Source organism: Cebidichthys violaceus, unplaced genomic scaffold (genome assembly GCF_023349555.1).
Source record: "Cebidichthys violaceus isolate CVI_PGR_0920_01 unplaced genomic scaffold, fCebVio1.0.p SCAF_9, whole genome shotgun sequence".
NCBI lineage: Eukaryota > Metazoa > Chordata > Actinopteri > Perciformes > Stichaeidae > Cebidichthys > Cebidichthys violaceus.
Window position 1 is genome coordinate 1,721,364 of NW_027176975.1, and position 19,692 is coordinate 1,741,055.

At 42.8% G+C, this 19,692-nt stretch overlaps 1 protein-coding gene across 2 annotated transcripts in view; it reads right to left on the bottom strand.

Annotated features, from left to right (window-relative positions):
- The window catches only part of znf608 (zinc finger protein 608), a 48,473-nt gene that overhangs the window by 8,143 nt on the left and 20,638 nt on the right, over positions 1-19,692 (bottom strand). For both annotated transcript variants that reach the window (XM_068703811.1, XM_068703812.1), the window contains 3 exons: positions 15,639-15,909; positions 7,855-7,942; positions 269-2,720 (listed from right to left, as the gene is read on the bottom strand). In XM_068703811.1, the coding sequence (XP_068559912.1) occupies positions 269-2,720; positions 7,855-7,942; positions 15,639-15,909 (2,811 nt within the window). The remainder of the gene's footprint in view (positions 1-268; positions 2,721-7,854; positions 7,943-15,638; positions 15,910-19,692) is intronic.

The window sequence follows — 19,692 nt, forward strand, 5'->3', positions numbered from 1 at the left end:
TTCTACACATTAAAAAACAAAAACATTTGCATCCATCAAATCAAACCACACGATTCTGATTTTCAACCAAAACGACTAAAGTAGCATGTCAAAGCACAGCTACAGCACCACAGAAGCCACACGGTCTTTGTTATTAGCACCTTATTGGTTTAGCTGGACACAATGTGTGTTTTAATCTCTTTGTGACACTCGACAGCGGTCGCTAAAGCACACCAACAACACCATCAGCGGCGGCGGCGGCGGGTTAGAGACAGAGGGAGAAACTTACACTGGAATAGGAAACATTTGAGTCCAGATCTGTCTGACTGTTTGCGTTGTGGAGTGATGAAGAAGAGGAAGAGGAAGGCGACTTGATGTCGTCGCAGTCTTTCATCAAGACCTGGTGCTGGTCCACCATGCCACCGTGCGCCGCCTTCGCGCCCAGACTCTGTCCCCTTTCTCCCCTCTCACTCATCTCCACGTAGGACAGGACGGGTTTGGGACAGCAACCTTTGGCGCCATCTGGACTTTTACCCAGCATGGGTCCACCGGCTGAACCCCCAACCATGTGTTTATCGTCCTCACTGTCTCTCAACCCCTGTCCCCTCTCGCCCCTCTGCTTGGCGCCGTGCGTCTGGTCGCAGCACTTGGAGGCCAGCAACAGTTTCTGGTCCATGTACAGGCCTCTGGAGTACTGGCCGTAGTACAGCGACTGGGCCAAGGCGGTCTGGGTCTGGCTCATGGCCAGCTGGAGCTGAGACTGAGGCGGCCCGTCGCCTTTCTTTGAGTCCGAGAACTCATGGGAGGATATTTTGTCGTCCTCTTTCACTTCGTCCTTTCTGTCTTTCCCTTTGCCGTCGAGGCCGGAGCTTTTGTGGAAGACAACGCTGCTGCTGTTTTGCCTGTCCGACTGCATGTACCCCTGCAGGTAGTAGGGGTCGTAGCCGTGGTAGTACGGGGATTGGGGGTCTTTGGACAGCGGGGCAGAAGCAGTGGGCGGGGTTTTACCAGAGCTACCGTGGTTACTGTTAGAGCTCGCCTCTGAAGAGGCCGAGGAGGCGGACTTGGATCGGATTCCGTCCGAGCGACATTCGGAGGATCCCCCGTCGTCCCCGGCGTCTGAGATGTCGGAGTAGGCGGGGCTGTTGTTCTTGCTGTCTGTTGCCAGGCAACTACCGCCGGAGTCGAGCCTCGATGAGCCACCGATGGAGGGACTGGGGGCGTTGTCGGTGAAGGTGTACACCTTGTCTGCCTCGGCTCGGATACTGGCCATCCTGCTCTCCTGGCTCTCCGTGAGCCCGTTCATTACATCCTGCTTACTGAGGTGCTCCTTCAGAAGGCTTCCAGAAATTTCCTTGACACCCATTTTGGAACCACCACCACAACCATCTTCCAGTTTGATTCCACCGCTGTCGCCATTAGGCGTCCTGGTTTGAGCGTCTTTGTTGTGTTTGTCCTTCAGCCTCCGTTTCTCTTTCTTCCTGGTCTCTTTGCTGCAGGTGACCATGGTGGCTTTGACGAGGCTCGGTTCCACGACAATGCTCAGCTTTGGTTTGATGGGTTTCAGGGGAAGGTTTTTACTGGCGAGACCCACAGCTGCCATAGGTGAGGTGGCAGTATCAGCAGTGCCGGTCGGATACGCCGTGTTGGGTATGGCGATCAGCTTTGGGGGAGCAGGGGCCGGAGCGATCGGCCGGTTGGTCCGTGACTTGGACAGCTTCTCTACCTTCCCGTTGGCCTTCTTGCCCTTGTCGCACACGCCTCCCTTTTTGTCGATCAAGCCTTCGGCTTCCAGCTTGGGCATCTCGACCGTGGAGTTCCTGTCTGGGACCATGCAGTTCTCCAGAACCACGGTCATGTTGGAGATGATGGGCAGATTGCTAAGGTCGTCAATCAGCCCGTCTTTCAGCAGTGAGGTTCTTCTGGTCTTGGGGTTGACTGAGGGGCTGTGGTCAGTGCTGAGGAGTAGCCGTCTGTTCTTAGGAGATCCCACCGTGGTCACCTTATATAGAGGAGCAGGTTTCTTAGAGGAGCTGTTGGCATTGATGCTGTTTGTCTCCGAGAGGTCGTACGTCAAGTTGCTGATGGTGTCCTCACAGTCTGACAGTCGATCCTCGCTCTCCCCGTCCTTCATGGGCTCCAGCTCAGGCTTCCTCTGCTCCTCGGCCTCCAGGTGTGCGTGCGTCTGGTGGTAGCGCAGGCCGTTGATGTGCTTGTAGCGTTTAGTGCAGTTGGGGTGGGGGCAGTCAATGAGGATGGGCGGGGGAGGAGGTGAGGAGGCGCAACCACCTCCGGGGTCCATGAACGAGGGGTCAGATTTGCCCTGCGGCGTGGATGGGGCGCTGCGGGATTTGGCTCGAATCCTCTTCCCGTTCCCGTTTTTGACGTCGTCAGAGGAGACCAGGCTGAGGTCCAGGTCGGCCGGCGGTTTGTTCTTTCGCTTTCCGGACGAGAGAGAGGAGGTGCTGTTGGCAGGTTTCACCTCCTCCACGGTGAAGAAAGAAGGAGGCGTTCGGCAGTTGCTGTTGATGAGGTTCAGGCTTCCTCTTCGTCCCTTGCTGTGGATGGGTGCGGCAGTTCCAGCCACACCACCTCCGCGGCTCCTGTGCTGCGATAGACCTCTGACTTTGGCTGCGGGGGCCGGCTCAATGCAGGGCCGCTCGGCCATGGCCATTCGCATCCGTTTGCCCCGGCCACGCCCACCGGGCATCTCCGGGTCGCTGGAGGGAGACTCGCAAAACCTGGACACAAGAAGAGGAAAACAATACTTACTGACAGCATAGACACAGAGGTATTATGTCCTGTTGTGTTGTGTCCTGTATCAACACAACATGTATCGTAACTGGCCGGTCAATAGAGGGTGCACATACAGCGCCCCACCAACCAAAGAGCTTGATCCAGAGTCAGAAAATTCTTATTAAATCGGAAATGAGCAAATTTAGTTATTACTTTTAAAGCATGTTAATGTCACTTTAACATATATATATATATATATATATATATATATATATATATATATATATATATTGTATATACATTGCTTATCCTTAGAAAAGCAGATACTTTTAGGACGTAAATAACTTTATATTAGAATGTCACAAAGTGTTTCACAAAAGATATAACGCAACCACCAAAAACCACACATCTAAGCCACTCTATTCCGCTCTTTTAAACAAATCAAATGTTAAATTAGGTCTGGTTTTAGTGTCATTAGTACGAGGGAGACACATTGTGGTAGTTTTAGTTCCAACTTCTTCCTGTAGCCGCAGTACACAGTGTCCTCATTAGTCCAGCAGATGGTGACAACGTAACAAAAAAGAAGGTGTTAATGGCATCATACGGTATCACACCATATTACAAACTCTTATCACGTTGCATCTTTGCACATCAGCCATGTTTTCATCCATATGTAGCGCAAATTTTAACCAAATTTTCGAGGAAAAATGGGCAAGAGAAAATGTGAATGACTCCAATAGGCAGATAAGCAGTAGGTGATGCCAATTCTCCAGTCGGAAAACTATCGTACCATTACTAAAGAAGACCAGTTGAACCTACAATATAACAATGCAAAAAACTGTCTGTAAATATGACACGTATGTTGGTTCCATGTATTAATGTGAGGAAGACTACATCAGATCATTTGGAGCGATGAAGATTTTATCAAATTTTCTACATTTCCACGTTTTTTTTTTATGCACAAATTGAAAATGTGCATGAAAAACAGGATGGAAACCCACCTGTTGTATCGTATCACATGTCAAATGGAATCACATCAAATTTGATCGTATTGTATCAAATGTTATTGTTTCTCATTGTATTGTTTTACATTGTATCGTATTATGTTATCACAACTTGTTGTATCACATTGTATTGTATCGTATTGTACCACTTTGTTGTATTGTTTTGTTTCACATTGTATCGTTTTACGTCGTATTGTATCATGTCAAGTTCAAGAAAGCTTTTTCAATCCTGGTTGAAAAAATCACATCAAAACATCAAAACTGGGAAAACAGATCTCTTGTTTCTCTTGTTCCTGAAAGGCTTTAACCCGAGAAACAACTTGTTCATCTCTTCACCCAAATTGAACTCTTGTTCCATCAGACACTGATTATCATTCAAGGCTCATGTTTGACCACTCTATCCAGACGTCAAGGATAGAAATTGATTTTTCTCCTTTTGATAACATGAAAAAAGAAACCTGTACATCATCTCTGTGTTTGATACTGAGACGTTTGTATTCACACGGTGTCCCTTCGTCTTTGAAGTCTTTTGATGCTGTTTACCAGAGCGCCTCACATCTTTACTCTGAACAGGCTTCTCTACTTTCACACATTGTTATTCATATCAAACACCTGTTTGCTGAGATTGCTTTATGTTTATCTACAGAGGAAGGCTCTACCTTCCAAAGCTGGACCCTGAACCGTGGATATAGTGCATTCATTGTGACACTACATTGCAGGACTCAATGAATGTATCCTGACCTTGAAAAGACTGTTTTGGGCGTTAATCATCTTCCATTAATGGAACCGCAAAGCACGTTGGGACTAGACTTTCTTGTCCCCCTCTGTGATTTTAAAATGATGATATCTCACATTTCTTATGATGTTTGTAATTGCTTTTTTCCATCAGCGTGTCCCTGAATGTCACTGAAGCTGCTGGAAACACGCAGCTGCATTTTTTATGGATTTGTTTTGGGCTCTTTCAAGGTTATTTGTTGCTCTCATGCCTCTGCTTAACATTTGTATCAACCGAGGAATCTAGTTTAATTTGATACAATTTGAAGTGACTGTGAGGAGCTTTTATCTGGTCTCAGTTTAGTCCTGATCCTGTATCAGACCTCCATCAGTACAGAGACCAACAGAGAGAAGATGGTCTGTTTCTATAGAGTTATTCTGAATGCAGACACCAGTGGACGGACCCAGATCCTCCAGCAGAGTCCTGGTCCACCGTGGATGGAACCCAGATCCTCCAGCAGAGACCGGTCCACCATGGACAGACCCAGATCCGGCTTCACCCACAGCCTTGGACCTGCAGTCGGAGCTCCGGAGGGAGGAGGAGAGCTCAGCTCCCGGCAGCAGCAGCAGCGTCTCCTCCTCCTCCTCCTCCTCCTCCTCCTCCCCCAGGAGCAGAGCTTCTCCTCTCTGCTGGAAACCCAGGACGTACTGCTGGACCCGCTGGATGGAAGGGAGTCACGGGAGAACCAGAACCAGGACTGAGAGGGTCAGACTGTCAGACCCTGCTGCAGTAGAATGAGAGGTTTTCTAAAGGGACTCTGGTGCTCAGAGACACTACAGCTTTAGTCCACAGGGACCAACAGAACCAACGCTACATGAAAGTTCCTCGTAGAAACTTTAACTTCTACTAAAGCTGAAAAATTCACCGCTTACTTTTTTTTATGTTTATTTTTATAATAACTTTCTTTCTTTATGTCTTTAGTTACATTTTGTGCTTTAATTTAATCATTGTGTCGTTTCATCTTCAGGTTACAGTTTCATTCACGGACTGATAATAAATCAACGAAGTGGGAACATTTCGTTCCATTGAATTCTATAATAAAAACGCCATTCAGTCCCCGCTGACAAAGAGAGCAGCGGAAACCAAATGCAAAAAAAAAAAAAAAAAGCAATTTAGTCCCTGGTTTCTGAGATTACTCTGTAATTGCCATGACAACAATCATTTATGTACAGCAGCAATAATTGAGAGGCTTCAGCCCCGCGAGGAGAGACACAGTTTCTACTCAGCAATTAGAAAAACACACCGGGATGAAGAGTGTTTCTGTTAAAGCTCATCACAGAACAACAGCTGACAGCCCACAGTCAATCCAGCCTTCTTTTAAACATATCTATAAATATATACCTATGATTCACCATCACTTAACAAGTTCATCAACAGCAAATATATATTCCAATGTTTAGTGCGGAGAAGAATCAGGATCATTATACAAGGCCTGTCCATAAACTGCGTCTACGATTAGAATAAAAAATAACAATCAATGCATTTTAATATCACTTGAGGCCTGGTTTCCCCAGCAGTTGGCGTCCTAAATGTGTCCATCTGTGGCGACACGAAGAGCCAATCGCGATCCGACCTGAACTAAACGTTGAGCTGTTTTTCTTAATGTCAATGTTAGCTGCATTTGTGAGTCTGTGAAACCAAATACATGAACAAATGTAACTGTAGCTGCCAAACAGGAAGCAGCGCTTTCTATACCAACGCTTTACCAGGACCATGATCCTCCATTAACCTGAACAAATACTACAAATATCCAAAAACCTCAACACCTTTGCATTCCAACTTGTCACGCACTTTCTTTGTGAATTCAAATAAAAACACTTGCTTAGGTTCAGACAACAAACCACTCAGGTGGGTGTTTTGGTGGCAGACCAAGAAACACTGAAACAGAAAAACCTCACAGCATATCTAAATGATAAATGGTGCATTTTATTGCTTATGAATTCAACCTTTCGCCGTTCAAACATTAAATAGTCTGTCTTTAAAAGAACACACTTTCTTATAGCAGCCAACAGCGTCACAGGAACCCACCAGCTCACTGTTTTTAATAACTTATCTAATAATAACTCAACTGAGAGGGAGATTGGAGCTTTCTTTTTTGGAAATGCTATAACTCAATTTATTTATTAATTTAAATAGCACCTTTAATACAAACACTCAGCTCAAAGTGCTTCACGAAACAGATAAATACAATTTTGCAAGATAAAAATGACACAATAAAATGTTAAAAAATAAATAAATAAATAAAATAAAAACCTTGGGAAATAAAGAGGGAAAATAATAATAAAAAACATAGAAATTAAATCTATAACATAACACACAAATGAGTGAGAATCTTTTAAAAAGGTCGGACGTTGGCAATATTCCTAAAATTAAAATAAAAGTAGTTTAAATGACATCGTTAAAATGAAAATGACTCCCAGGTTAGTGATCTCTTGACTCCCATTGAAAGAATCCATACATATGATGTCATCTAGTCTACTGTGATGTCATCTAGTCTACTGTGATGTCATCTAGTCTACTGTGATGTCATATAGTCTACTGTGATGTCATAGAGTCTGCTGTGATGTCATCTAGTCTACTGTGATGTGATAGAGTCTACTGTGATGTCATCTAGTCTACTGTGATGTCATCTAGTCTACTGTGATGTCATATAGTCTACTGTGATGTCATAGAGTCTGCTGTGATGTCATCTAGTCTACTGTGATGTCATAGAGTCTACTGTGATGTCATCTAGTCTACTGTGATGTGATAGAGTCTGCTGTGAGGTCATCTAGTCTACTGTGATGTCATAGAGTCTACTGTGATGTCATCTAGTCTACTATTATGTCATATAGTCTACTGTGATGTCATATAGTCTACTGTGATGTCATCTAGTCTACTGTGATGTCATAGAGTCTACTATGATGTCATATAGTCTACTGTGATGTCATAGAGTCTACTATTATGTCATATAGTCTACTGTGATGTCATAGAGTCTACTGTGATGTCATATAGTCTACTGTGATGTCATAGAGTCTACTGTGATGTCATCTAGTCTACTGTGATGTCATCTAGTCTACTGTGATGTCATAGAGTCTACTGTGATGTCATATAGTCTACTATGATGTCATATAGTCTACTGTGATGTCATATAGTCTACTATGATGTCATATAGTCTACTGTGATGTCATATAGTCTACTATGATGTCATATAGTCTACTGTGATGTCATATAGTCTACTGTGATGTCATAGAGTCTACTGTGATGTCATAGAGTCTACTGTGATGTCATATAGTCTACTGTGATGTCATAGAGTCTACTGTGATGTCATAGAGTCTACTGTGATGTCATCTAGTCTCCTAGTCTGTGTGTAGGTCTCACCTTGGAGGAGCCCAGTCGTGTTTGGTGCAGTCCAGCAGAGTTCCCACGTAGGTCCTCTTCCTCCACGTCACATTGACCACCAGCACACCTGTCCATCGGAGACAGGAAGGGTTAGAACTGGATCTACTGAGACCACAATCAGTATCAAGAGATCAACACAGGGTTCAGGACTTCAAGAGGAAATATGGGCCGTTTGTTTTAGGTCCCAGTGTCCCCCCTAAGGCCTTAAGCCCTGAACCCTCAGGGTCTTAACATTTTATGTACAGTTGCGGGTCTTTTCTTTTGTTCATCCCTTGATTTGAACGTCTTCCAGGCTCTTTGCTAACGAGATGACATCAATCAGAACAAAAAGACAAAAAGTCTGTCTTTTAACGGACTCAAACTGGGACACAGGTGTGTCAGAAGACAACAAATCAAACGGTCTGAAAGGAGCTTTTCACCCTGTTTCACACTTTGTGAGCAGCACTTCTTTTGCTGCATACATCACCCTTTGTAGCTCTGCAGAAACACTCACTTCTTTGTTCTCTCTTCTATCTAATAGGGAAACTAATGAAACACTGACAAAAGACAAATGTGCAGAAATAAAAAGAGGAGCAGCAGCTGTTTGGGAATAAGAAACGTGGGAACGTGAAGGACTGAGTTCACAGCTTTAAAGAGGCTCAAGTTGTTTTCCAAACCCCCTTTTTGTGAAATCGCTCAAACTGATATCGGTCAGCAAACATCAGAGGAGGGAAACACAGCCCTCCGTTCCCGTCAGCTTCCTGGGCTTTGAAGAGAAATTTAGTCTTCAAGGTTTAAACTCTAATCCGAGAATTGACGACTCCTCAGCCGTTTGAAATATAAATGCCTCTCTCTTCCTCTTCCTCTCTCTCTCTCGGACTGACATTTGAAAACCATTAACCTTCGGTTTTGTGATGTGCCAGCGGCAAGACGCAGAGCAAATCACATCCTGGATGCATTTTCAGCTTTAGAACCAGGTTTGACTGCAACACACGACTTGTTGCTCTTGAACTGAGCCCGATGGCCGACACCTTCACGACACACTCACACACAGACGAGTGGAGCCAGATGGATTTGATTAGTCAACAACTTAACATTCCCAAACTAGCTTTGAAGTAAAATATATGAATATATATGATAAAACTTAGTTTACCTCACATCTACACACCAACACATCAACCTTAAGAGCTTCTATACTTTCCTACATGGACAATTACAATCAGACCAGGAGACAACCTCCAGTTCTGAGAAGTGAAGTCAAAGCTTCACGTGTTAAAGCTGCATTCTCTCTAGTGTCCACCAGGGGGCGACTCCTCTGGTTGTATAGAAGTCTAGTCTAAAATGACTCTACTTCTCTCTTGATTTATTCCCTCAGTAAACATTGTAAACATGAGTTTATGGTCTCAATCTCTAGTTTACAGTCTTCTTCAATACAGCATGATGTTCATTTAGTACATTATGCTCCATTTAGTGTCAAACACACCATGAAGCAAGGGATGCTTTAGGGGCGGGGCTACACGCTGATTGACAGGTACCAGAGACCATAGTCGTATACGGTGTCTCTACATCACTCCTCCTCAGATATGGTCACTTCCTGTTCACTGGTTGCAAAAGATCCAAGATGGCGACGACCAAAAAGCCGAACTCGAGGCTTCAAAACATCCACAAACTAATTAGTGACGTCACGACGACTACGTCCATACAGACTGTGATTCAGATGCAAAAGGACAACTTGCACTCAGCTGCTGACCTTTATGTGTGTGTTTGCGCTGTAAGGGGACGGGGCAGATAGCGGCTGCGATCCGTTCTTTGTGAATCCACCCTTCAGTGTGTTCTAGTTCCAGTAACAGTTTGGCCCCACGTCTCCATAACACTTCTTCAGGCTTGCATTGAGCTGTGTGGATTTAAAAAAAAAAAAAACTTGAGCATCTGTATCTCAGTGACTTCAGGGTTTGTTTGTTAAGATTCAGGGGAAAAAAAAGAAAAAAGTTCTCTCTCTTCCTTTCCTGCCTCCTCGCAGACTGAACAAAAATATCAACACTTAAAATTCACTTAGAAATGAACGTCTTTCCTTCCAGAGTTCACTCCCACTGTGAGCTGTTCTCTAGTCTGTTGATTTCCTCTTGACCTGCTGATTCTGAATAAGAGTTAAAAAGCTTTAATTTAACATTAGTAACATAGACTGTTTATGAGAAGTGGACGTAGTCATCATGACGTCACTCAATAGTTTGTGGACTGATGTTTTGAGACCTCGAGTTTGGCAATTTCGTTGTCGCAATCTTGGATTACGGCGGTCACCATGTTTATTGCAACCAGTGAACAGGAAGTGACCATATCTGGACTGAGGAGGAGTGACGTAGAGACATGTCAATCAGCGTGTAGCCCCGCCCCTAAATCATCCCCTGCTTTATGGTGTGTTTGACTCTAAATGTTCCATAATGTACTAAATGAACATCATGCTGTATTGAAGAAGACTGTAAACTAGAGATTGAGACCATAAACTCATGTTTACAATGTTTACTGAGGGAATAAATCAAGAGAGAAGTAGAGTCATTTTAGACTAGACTTCTATACAACCAGAGGAGTCGCCCCCTGGTGGACACTAGAGAGAATGCAGCTTTAACACGTGAGAAAAGAGAAGTCAACGTTTATTTGTTTGCCACGTAACTTTGCGTGCTTCGGTTTTATTGCCTACATTCATGCCGGTCCAATGGACTTTGAGTAGGTTTCAAGGACACCAGCAGACTTGTTCCCGAGGTGTTTTTGTTGCGTTTGTCTATATTTTCCACATTCCATCATTATTTGTGCAAAGCTAACGTGCTCTCTGTATTTTCTCACGTGCGCTGTGTGTGTGTTCATGCTGACTTTTCACGGTGGATTTGGATGAAAGAAGCTTTAAATAAACCTGCAGTGAGAAAAAGCCACCAGAAGTGATGCGCCGTTGCTTTAAGGGCACACCAGCTACTTCACCGCGGTTACTGGGGTTATTTAACGCGTGTGTTCAGAAGACAGTAATGATTTACAATCCTTGTAATTGACTTTATCTCTGCCCATCAAGTCAGACAGACAGACGTTCAGTCAGTCTGTCTGACTGAGTCGAGCCAATCACCATCTGATTAGAGCTCATCAGCCTGTGGTCTCCTGCAGGGAGGAGACAGGGGGAACGAAATGGTGGTCTCGTCTTCTTCTTCTGTCTCTCCAATTAGCATTCTGCTTAATTAAGATGCAACCGGCGTCCTCCCCTCGCACCGCTCCGCCGTCACGAGGCGGGGTGCTCTTCGGTTTATCCCTCCGCCTCCTGATATAGTCCCCCCCCCGAGCTGCAGGATGAAATAATAAATAAAATAGAAATACTCTCTCATGTCTCTCTTTGTCTTCGTTGTTTTTCTTCCCTTCCCCTCTTTGACTCTGACACTGTCCGTTAAAAGACGGTCCTTCTTCGTCCCCTCTGTCTGTCTGTCTTTTTTTTTGCCTCCGTCTTTACATTCCTCTCAGCTCTCCGTCCCTCCGGTGCTTTAAAAATATAGACAGAAACCTCGGCTGCCGTTCTGTCCATCTCCTCACATCTCTCTCTCTCTCTCTCTCTCTCTCTCTCCTCCTCATCTATCCGTCAGACTGAATCCATTTCCTCCCTCCTTTATCCCTCTTCTGTCCCTCCATCTTTGTCAGGACTCTCCCTGTATGTCAAATAAAGTATACACGTCTGCATGCAGCGGCACATCGCCGTGTTTAAATCTCTGCATAACGCCAGATTTAGCATCACATTATTTATGAATCCCGGTGCTCTGCTGCGGTTTGTTTACTCTCACAAACCTGGAAAACACGAAAGCTTTGATGTTTCTCCCTTCGCATTGATTTTGTTTTTCTCCACCGAGGAGCAAGTGTTCAGTCGTGCTTCACTGCTTGTTTCTCGGGAAGAGAATCTGAAAAAATTAATATGTGAACAGATTTGGGGGAAATTTGGTGTAAAGTTCAGAGATGAGGATTCAGAGTTCTTGAGGACGTTATGGAACCTTTTCACTATTTTCCTCATGAACTGCTGCTCTTAAAGGGACAGTTTGGATCGTTGGGGTTGTATGAGGTACTTATCCATGATCAGTTAGCTCTGGTGGACCGGGAGGAGGCAGGGTACCCTCTGTAGACTAACCCTTTAAAACACCAAAGTCGCACATTATTGAGTTATTGTTCGAAGGCAAAAGTAGACCAGCAACTCCTGTATTCTGAGAGGTACAATCACTGCTTTTGTGAATGGAGTCTGGTGGTAGATAACAGCTTCAGTTCCCCGTCATGAAGGTCTGTCTGACAGCAAGGTAAAGAGGTGAAAACATTCTAAATACAGCGTTCACTTAGACTGATATTGAGTCTTTTAGGAGTCTGAAATACATCCAGAGCAGAACTTTGTTTCGTTCGTTAGGGAGGTCTGTGGCTCCTTGACCTCTCCTCCGGACACATTTCTTCTTTGTTAAATCATCTCGATTTGATGCACTCTTAAGTGTGTACAAATACAATAAAACGATATAGCAGCTATAGTGGAAACGTTTCCACAGCTTCAAATGACCAAAGACACTCTTGATATAAAAACAGGTGAGCAGAAAACCTTCACATTGGTGAACCAGAGAATGTTTGTCTCTTCTTTCTTGCTGAATGACTCAGATGATTGATCAATTATGAAGAAATTGGAGATGATTGATTTCCCGTTGATCAACTACAGAGTTGTGCAGCCTTTAAATGATTCATTTCATAAATGTATTCATCTTCTTTGTACCTTTCAAGGTCTGGAAGGAAACATTTTAAAAGCCTCTCTGACTTTGGTGTGATCCTGTTCGTACAGAAGGACCCAGAGTCTGTTCAGGACCACCAGCATATATATTTCCCCCCCGAGTTCTGTTCTGTTTGTTCTTCTTCCGCTATTCTTATTTTTGCCTGGGCGGAGGGAGCCGCTCGAGTTAATTAATACTGGGCCGGGATACAAACGCCTCGACGCTCCACTTCAGAGGCCCCCGCGGCTGGCAGAGCGAGACGGGCACAGAGAGAGACGGGATTATTCATTAGCAGCCCGCGGTAAGGTATTACACCTCCGCCAAGGGGCCGCGGCGCCGAGCGTCGTCCTCGTTAACGGCCTATCAAAGCGCCGCGGCGTGGAAGTGGGCTGGGTGAATCATCGGGCCGTCTGATCCGCCGCCCGGTACTCCCATGGTATCATTTTGTAGTGCAAGATGGGCTTCTGGTTTCTACTTTTCTTCTGGTATTTTGGACTTAATGTGCAAAAAAAAAAACCTGCTCCTCTGAGGATATCCAGTCATGTTTCAAAATATTCAGTTATTTCAGTTTGGAACGACGAGACGTTTTTTATCTGTTCTTGTGGCATATGTTCTTCAAACCCACACTAGTTGTAAAGACTCCCAATTGTTATTCGGCCAAACGTCGTGAATCCACGGAGGCAAAAATCAATGCAACGCTGTTTGTTAAAAATTGTTCTTCTGATCCGCCACATCTATAATTAATGTTGGGTGAGATTCAGGTGCATTAAGGACTTGGTTAAGGTTCTGGTGAGGTGGTTTGGTTGAGCTTAAAAGAAGCCAACACTTCTGTTATTTTAGATTTAAAATCTTATTACATTTTCATCCCTTTTCATCATCTCACATTTCTCAAATTGTTAAATTGTTTTTGTCTTTTGTTTTCACGGTCCACATTTATTATTTTCCACTTGTCCGTCACCTGTGAAGCACTTTGAGCTGCATGAGAGTGGCTGTGCAGGAAAAGATTGATTGATTGATTGATTGATTGATTGCGTGTTGTTGTCCTGATACAGTCATCCACAGTGACAGTGTCTCAGAGCACTGGGTCAGTCAAACACTCAATACGTTTTTCTATTTGACTAGAAATACAAATCAGAAACACTGCAGCGAACTTACTTCAAACAACAGTCAACAGGATAAACACACCAGAGGCCACAGACTCAAAGCTCTACAAACATTCATCAGCATCCAGACCTCAAAGTATCTACAGAGAAACACCGTCTCACAATATTCACCAGATATCATTTCAACAATCCGTCCATTACACAGCTGTGACCTGTCGGTGTCTCTGAACCACTTTTACTGCCTCAGCAACACGGTACAGATGTCAGGATGTGCAAATGTGATACAAGTGGTGCTTTTCTGGAGAGCTGACGTTGGGTTCATCCTGATGCTTTGACGGGCATCGGGGTTTTCTTGAGGCCTGTCGTACGCTACGTCCCCCGTTGTTTCAGACGCACTCGAGTCATTATTTGCAGACAAGAGGACGCTCAACAAACTACAAACATCAAGAAAGAACAACCGGAAAAGGAGTCAAAGTCAACCAGGAGTCAGTGATTATTTCTGACTCCACAGACTGGTCAACCATCTTCCCTGTGTACACCAATATGTTGTCACATGACCACAACTACATATTTAGGTCACATGACAACAACTGAAGCAACTCCATCCACTAATGAAAAGCCGTTTCACACCAAGCACCAATTTCTGTCTGAAAAAGTTGCATGGATATTTATACAAACTGATTTTGTGAGTTCTCATGAATTCTTGCAAACCCTGCAGAAATATATAATTTGATCATTAAAATCCTTTATTTCAGCTGATGTCATAAAAAAGCTATTGCTGTTATTCTACATAATAATTAGCCATACAGAGTTACACACAGAGTGTGTATTTTCAGAGCAAAGAGCCTTCGGAACAATGGGCGTTTGATTTCGGTCTAAAAGACAGTTGGGATCTAATGGGATAGCGGACTGTTGGTGTTTCAGAATAATGTACCGACAGAACAATGAGCAATCCGCTTCTCAACACCCAATAATGTACAACAAACACCTCGACGACTCCATCAACAGACAAATAAACGTCAAAATATAGCTCGAGATCGTCCAACAGCTGGTCATAGCTGATATTCACTTGCTAACGACTAGAAACAACCTCAATGTTACAATAATTATCATGTGGAAGATTCAAACCTAGATTTTTTCCCGTATACCTGCATAACATCTTCGCATCGCAGCGGCGAGAAACAGCTCTAAGATTCTGAGGTGTGGATAAGAGGCTCTGGAGTTCTGCTGTCCAGTAAACCTGAAGACCATTTACTCAGCTTTGAGTCCAGACAGACTGTTCCCCTGGAGCTGTCACACGTTTGAACGCCGTCCTTCAACAGCTTCTAAAAACAGCCTCCCTAGTTGAATTCATCCTGCTAACAACACGTCCTTTAGTCTGAATGAGGAGGAACAAAATGGACCGTTTGCTGGACCTGAATTTTCCACACCTCGCTTTCACACGGCCTGTGTTCAGTGAAAAATAGTTTTGTTCATGCTCTAGGATCAGAAAAGTTGCTGATGGCTTGAGAAAAGTATTTAATTTACTCCTGTTTGAAACAAAAGACTTTCCACGTCCTCTCAGACGCATCGGACCTCAGACACCAGAAAACAGTGTCCCAGAGTTAGCAGCCGCATTGTCGAGGACACATGCAGCAGCTGTCCCTGGAAGGAAGTCTTCATCTATTAGTTTAGCCAACGCTTGCTTGTGCAATTTAAAGCATTGACTGAAAAACTGAACATGTCTTTCAAGAAACAACGGTTTGATTCTCGATAATCAAAAGAAATAGTCCCAATTAATGTAATGCTTTAAGTAACAGAGTAGATTCCATTCACCTCAGAAGTGTCTCAAAGTCTCTAGATTATTATAATTTGGGTGAACCATCCCTTTAAACCTGCTTTGATAGAGCGTTCACTACTACTCTTCAGAAACACTCCTTACCCTCGTCAGTCTCATGCCAGACGATGCCCTCCAGGTTGACGCTGGTCCCGGGCTGGCAGGGTCCCAGGCAGGCCGAGTCGCCCTCCAGTGCTCCTGAAACGCCACCGTCCTGGGTGTTGGTGCCTATAGACCTCGTCCTCACCACCAACTGCTTGGGGTTGGAGGTGGGCAGGGCCGGAGGGGAGAAGGAAGGGGCCAAGGGCAGGGAGGATCCGGGGGCCCCGGGGTGGCCCGGAGCAGGGGGAGCTGGCACCGTGAACATGGGGTCCACCTGGAGGGAAAAGGAGGGGATTCATTAAAAAAAAAATCAACCAGGCAATGCAATTTGTCATTTTACTTCAGTTCTACTTTATTCTTGGTTTTAATCAGTTTAATTTAAGTTTCAAATTGTATTTGTCACATACACATGTCTGTACATGATGATAAAGAGATGTGAAATGCTTTTGCCCCTCCCTACTGTGCTTAAAATAAAAAATACTATATATAAAACTAAAAATAGGCAACGGAAGATTTGACTATTAAGACGAAGATAAGATAATAACAGTGAAAATAAGATATGTTAACAGCAACTAGGACATGTTAACAATGAAGAATCATTTTAAAACAATCAAGATAAAAACAGCATAGATAAGATAATAAGGACAAACATATGTTAATAACAACTAAGAAACACTAATAAAAACTTAGATATGTTTGAAACAATGAAGATAAACTAATAATAACAAAGATAAGATAAGAACAACAAAGATAAGATAATTACAATGAAGATAAGATAATAACAACTAAGATATGTTACTAACAATAAGTATACATTAATGACATTAAATATAAGATAATAACAACTAAGATAAGATATATATATATATATATATATATATATATATATATATATACTAATAAGTATAAATTAATAACAATGAAGATTAGATACAAACAACTAAGGTAATTACAACTAGAATATTTTATCAACAACTAAGCTATGTTAATAACAACCAACAATAACAACAAAGATAAGTTAATTACAAGAAAGATATGTCAATAACAATGAAGATAAGCTAATTACAACATAGATATGTCAATAACAATGAAGATAAGTTAATTACAACAAAGATATGCCAATAACAATGAAGATACGCTATTGACAATGAAGATAAGTTGATGAAAACAAAGATAAGATAATAGCAACCAAGATAACATATTACCAACGAAGATAAGTTAGTAACAAAGATGAAAGTTACATAAAATGTGTTGAAATGTAGGCTCATATAGCTCATATTTCTCTTGAAAAAACTGGAGTAAGACTGTCAAAAATATAAGTAAAAAGATGATTAAAGTAATTTTAATATCACTGACGAGAATCCAACTGACATCTGATATGTTGGATGTTGGATCCCACTGCATAGTGGAAGGACATTTTGGAAGACGAGACATTTTCTCCAAATGTCACACCATTCATTATTATATCCGCAGTCTGCAGTTACCGGCTTCCTAATATTGAGTGGCAGCTTATCATCTCTCAACTATACCCAGACTTTTTTTCACCCCGTCTATTTTAATTCATCTACATCTCTCCATCATGACTGGCGGAGTCTGCAAGAGGCAAATATTCACCCTGGTTGGGATGAATGTTTCCAACCAACACATTACGGCCTAATTAGCTGCCACTTCTGCACAGAGCCACTTGGCAAAAGTCTGCAGCGGTATAAGAAGGCAGCATTACTGGAGCTCATCCAGTGTGACTGTGACACAAAAAATGGTTTCTGTGTTGACGCAGAAAATGAGATTAGTATGCTGTTTAGGTCTACTGTGGGGATCGGCTGCTCTAAAATGGGGGATCAGCAATATGCAGATGATTTATTGATCTTTGGGGTCTAAAGCTTTTACAAGACATTTAACAAACCTGGATGTTATTCTCATTCTGAGTTGATTATTGAACATTTTACTCAAAAATCTTCACAAAGAATCTTTGTGAATTATGCTTTTGAAGGAGGAAGATTTTGTTATTTCTTCAGACTGGATTAAAAGCTTTAAACCTGCTGAACCTCTCAATGTGACTGTCTGGTATATTACAGGGAGGCGACGAACTAAAAGCAAACTCCACATTGTCTCTGAGGCTCAAACCGAACAGAAAAACATACTTTTAACGAACAAAACAGTGTAGAAGAAAATGCTGTGTGTTTCAGATTAAACTTTCCAACAGAATAAAGAAGTTCAAATTGAGCTAACTTTCCAATAAGATGATGAATATAACTCTTTAAAAGGAATCATTCTGCCCAAGGACTTTTATGTGAGTATTTCTACACTGTGGTTGGGAGTTGTTACAGGCAATGTGTTACACACTGTTAAAACTTCTGTAGTTAAACCTAAACTACGATTCTTTCCTAAACCAAAATAAGTACTTTTGTGGCTTGAACCTAACAAAGTTGTTTCCTGTGAAGAGGGAAGTTTGTTATATTTTGAAATGACTGTTTGCATGTAATAAGCAAAAATTGACAACCTTATGATGACGAGTTATGACGAGTGAAGCCAAAGCTTCATGTGTTAAAGCTGCATTCTCTCTAGTGTCCACCAGGGGGCGACTCCTCTGGTTGTATAGAAGTCTAGTCTAAAATGACTCTACTTCTCTCTTGATTTATTCCCTCAGTAAACATTGTAAACATGAGTTTATGGTCTCAATCTCTAGTTTACAGTCTTCTTCAATACAGCATGATGTTCATTTAGTACATTATGCTCCATTTAGAGTCAAACAGACCAGAAAGCAGGGGATGATTTAGGGGCGGGGCTACACTGTGATTGACAGGTCTCTACCAGAGACGTATACGACGTCTCTACGTCACTCCTCCTCAGTCCAGATATGGTCACTTTCTGTTCACTGGTTGCAAAAAACAACATGGCGATGGACGTAATAAAAAAAAAGCACCAAACTTGCAGCTTTAAAATCAGTCTGCAAACCAATGGGTGAAGTCACAACAACTACGTCCACTTCGTATATACAGTTTGTCATTGACTTTTAGATATTTAAGATATTATACAAACTGCTGTATGAGGATACGTGGAATGTTCAATGCATCCAGCTGATACTCAGAAACATTAACTTATTAAATTGTTGTTAGATTTATTGTTGATATGAATAAACTGATTAGTCAAACTTAAACGAAAATGGCTTTTTCCATTTTCAGCCAAACCCTTCATTGGTTGCATTTCCACCGACTTATTAAATATTAAAGATTGGATGTATTTGTTGGCTGTCAGAAAGTCTTATTATAAGTGTGTAGTTTGGCGTTGGAGCTGATACAGTTACGTTGATCAAATACACCTGAAGATAATGAGTCCATGAAGACCTGAAACATGACGCCACAAACACTGCAGGACCGGAGTCGCATTACATTTCTTCTGTGCTTCCAGTCTCCTGCAGCGTTTCATAAAAAAACAAAGAACAGGGGTTTTTTGGGGGTTGTTTTTTTTCACTTTTCTAAAGCGTAGAGCGATCGCAGCCACCGCCGTCGCCATGGTAACACGTAATGAAATACTAAGTCACCGGTGCCTGAGCGCCCCCCCCCCCCTCCCGCTCTTATCTCCACCACTTATTATGGTGCCAATTACAACAGCTCTGGGAAATAATTCTGCTGAGAGAGCAGCAGCAGCAGCAATCAGCGATGAAGGATTTTTTTTTTTGCCATTATGACTCAATAAAGATTACAGACTTGACAGATATCTCACTGCACAATGTTCTCCAGTGACTTCCCACTTAAATAAAATAAAATAAAAAAGTCTGTAAATACTTTGGGAAAACAGGCGCTGAGGCGCTTTGGTTCCCCGGTTAAAGGAGTTTTTGTATTATTTATTATGAAGATCAATCAGTCGCTCTCAAAAAGAGTCCTCTCATATCTGACGAGAGGAGACTCGGCGGTGCTTTGCGCTTCTCTTTAAGAATCCTTCTGCTGGTTTTCTGCTACAGCAGCTTAGACTGCAGAGGAGACGGCCAAGGTGACAGTGCAGCTCTGGATGTTCAACATTAAAGGACGGATCAGCTGCGACGCTTTCAACCACGTTT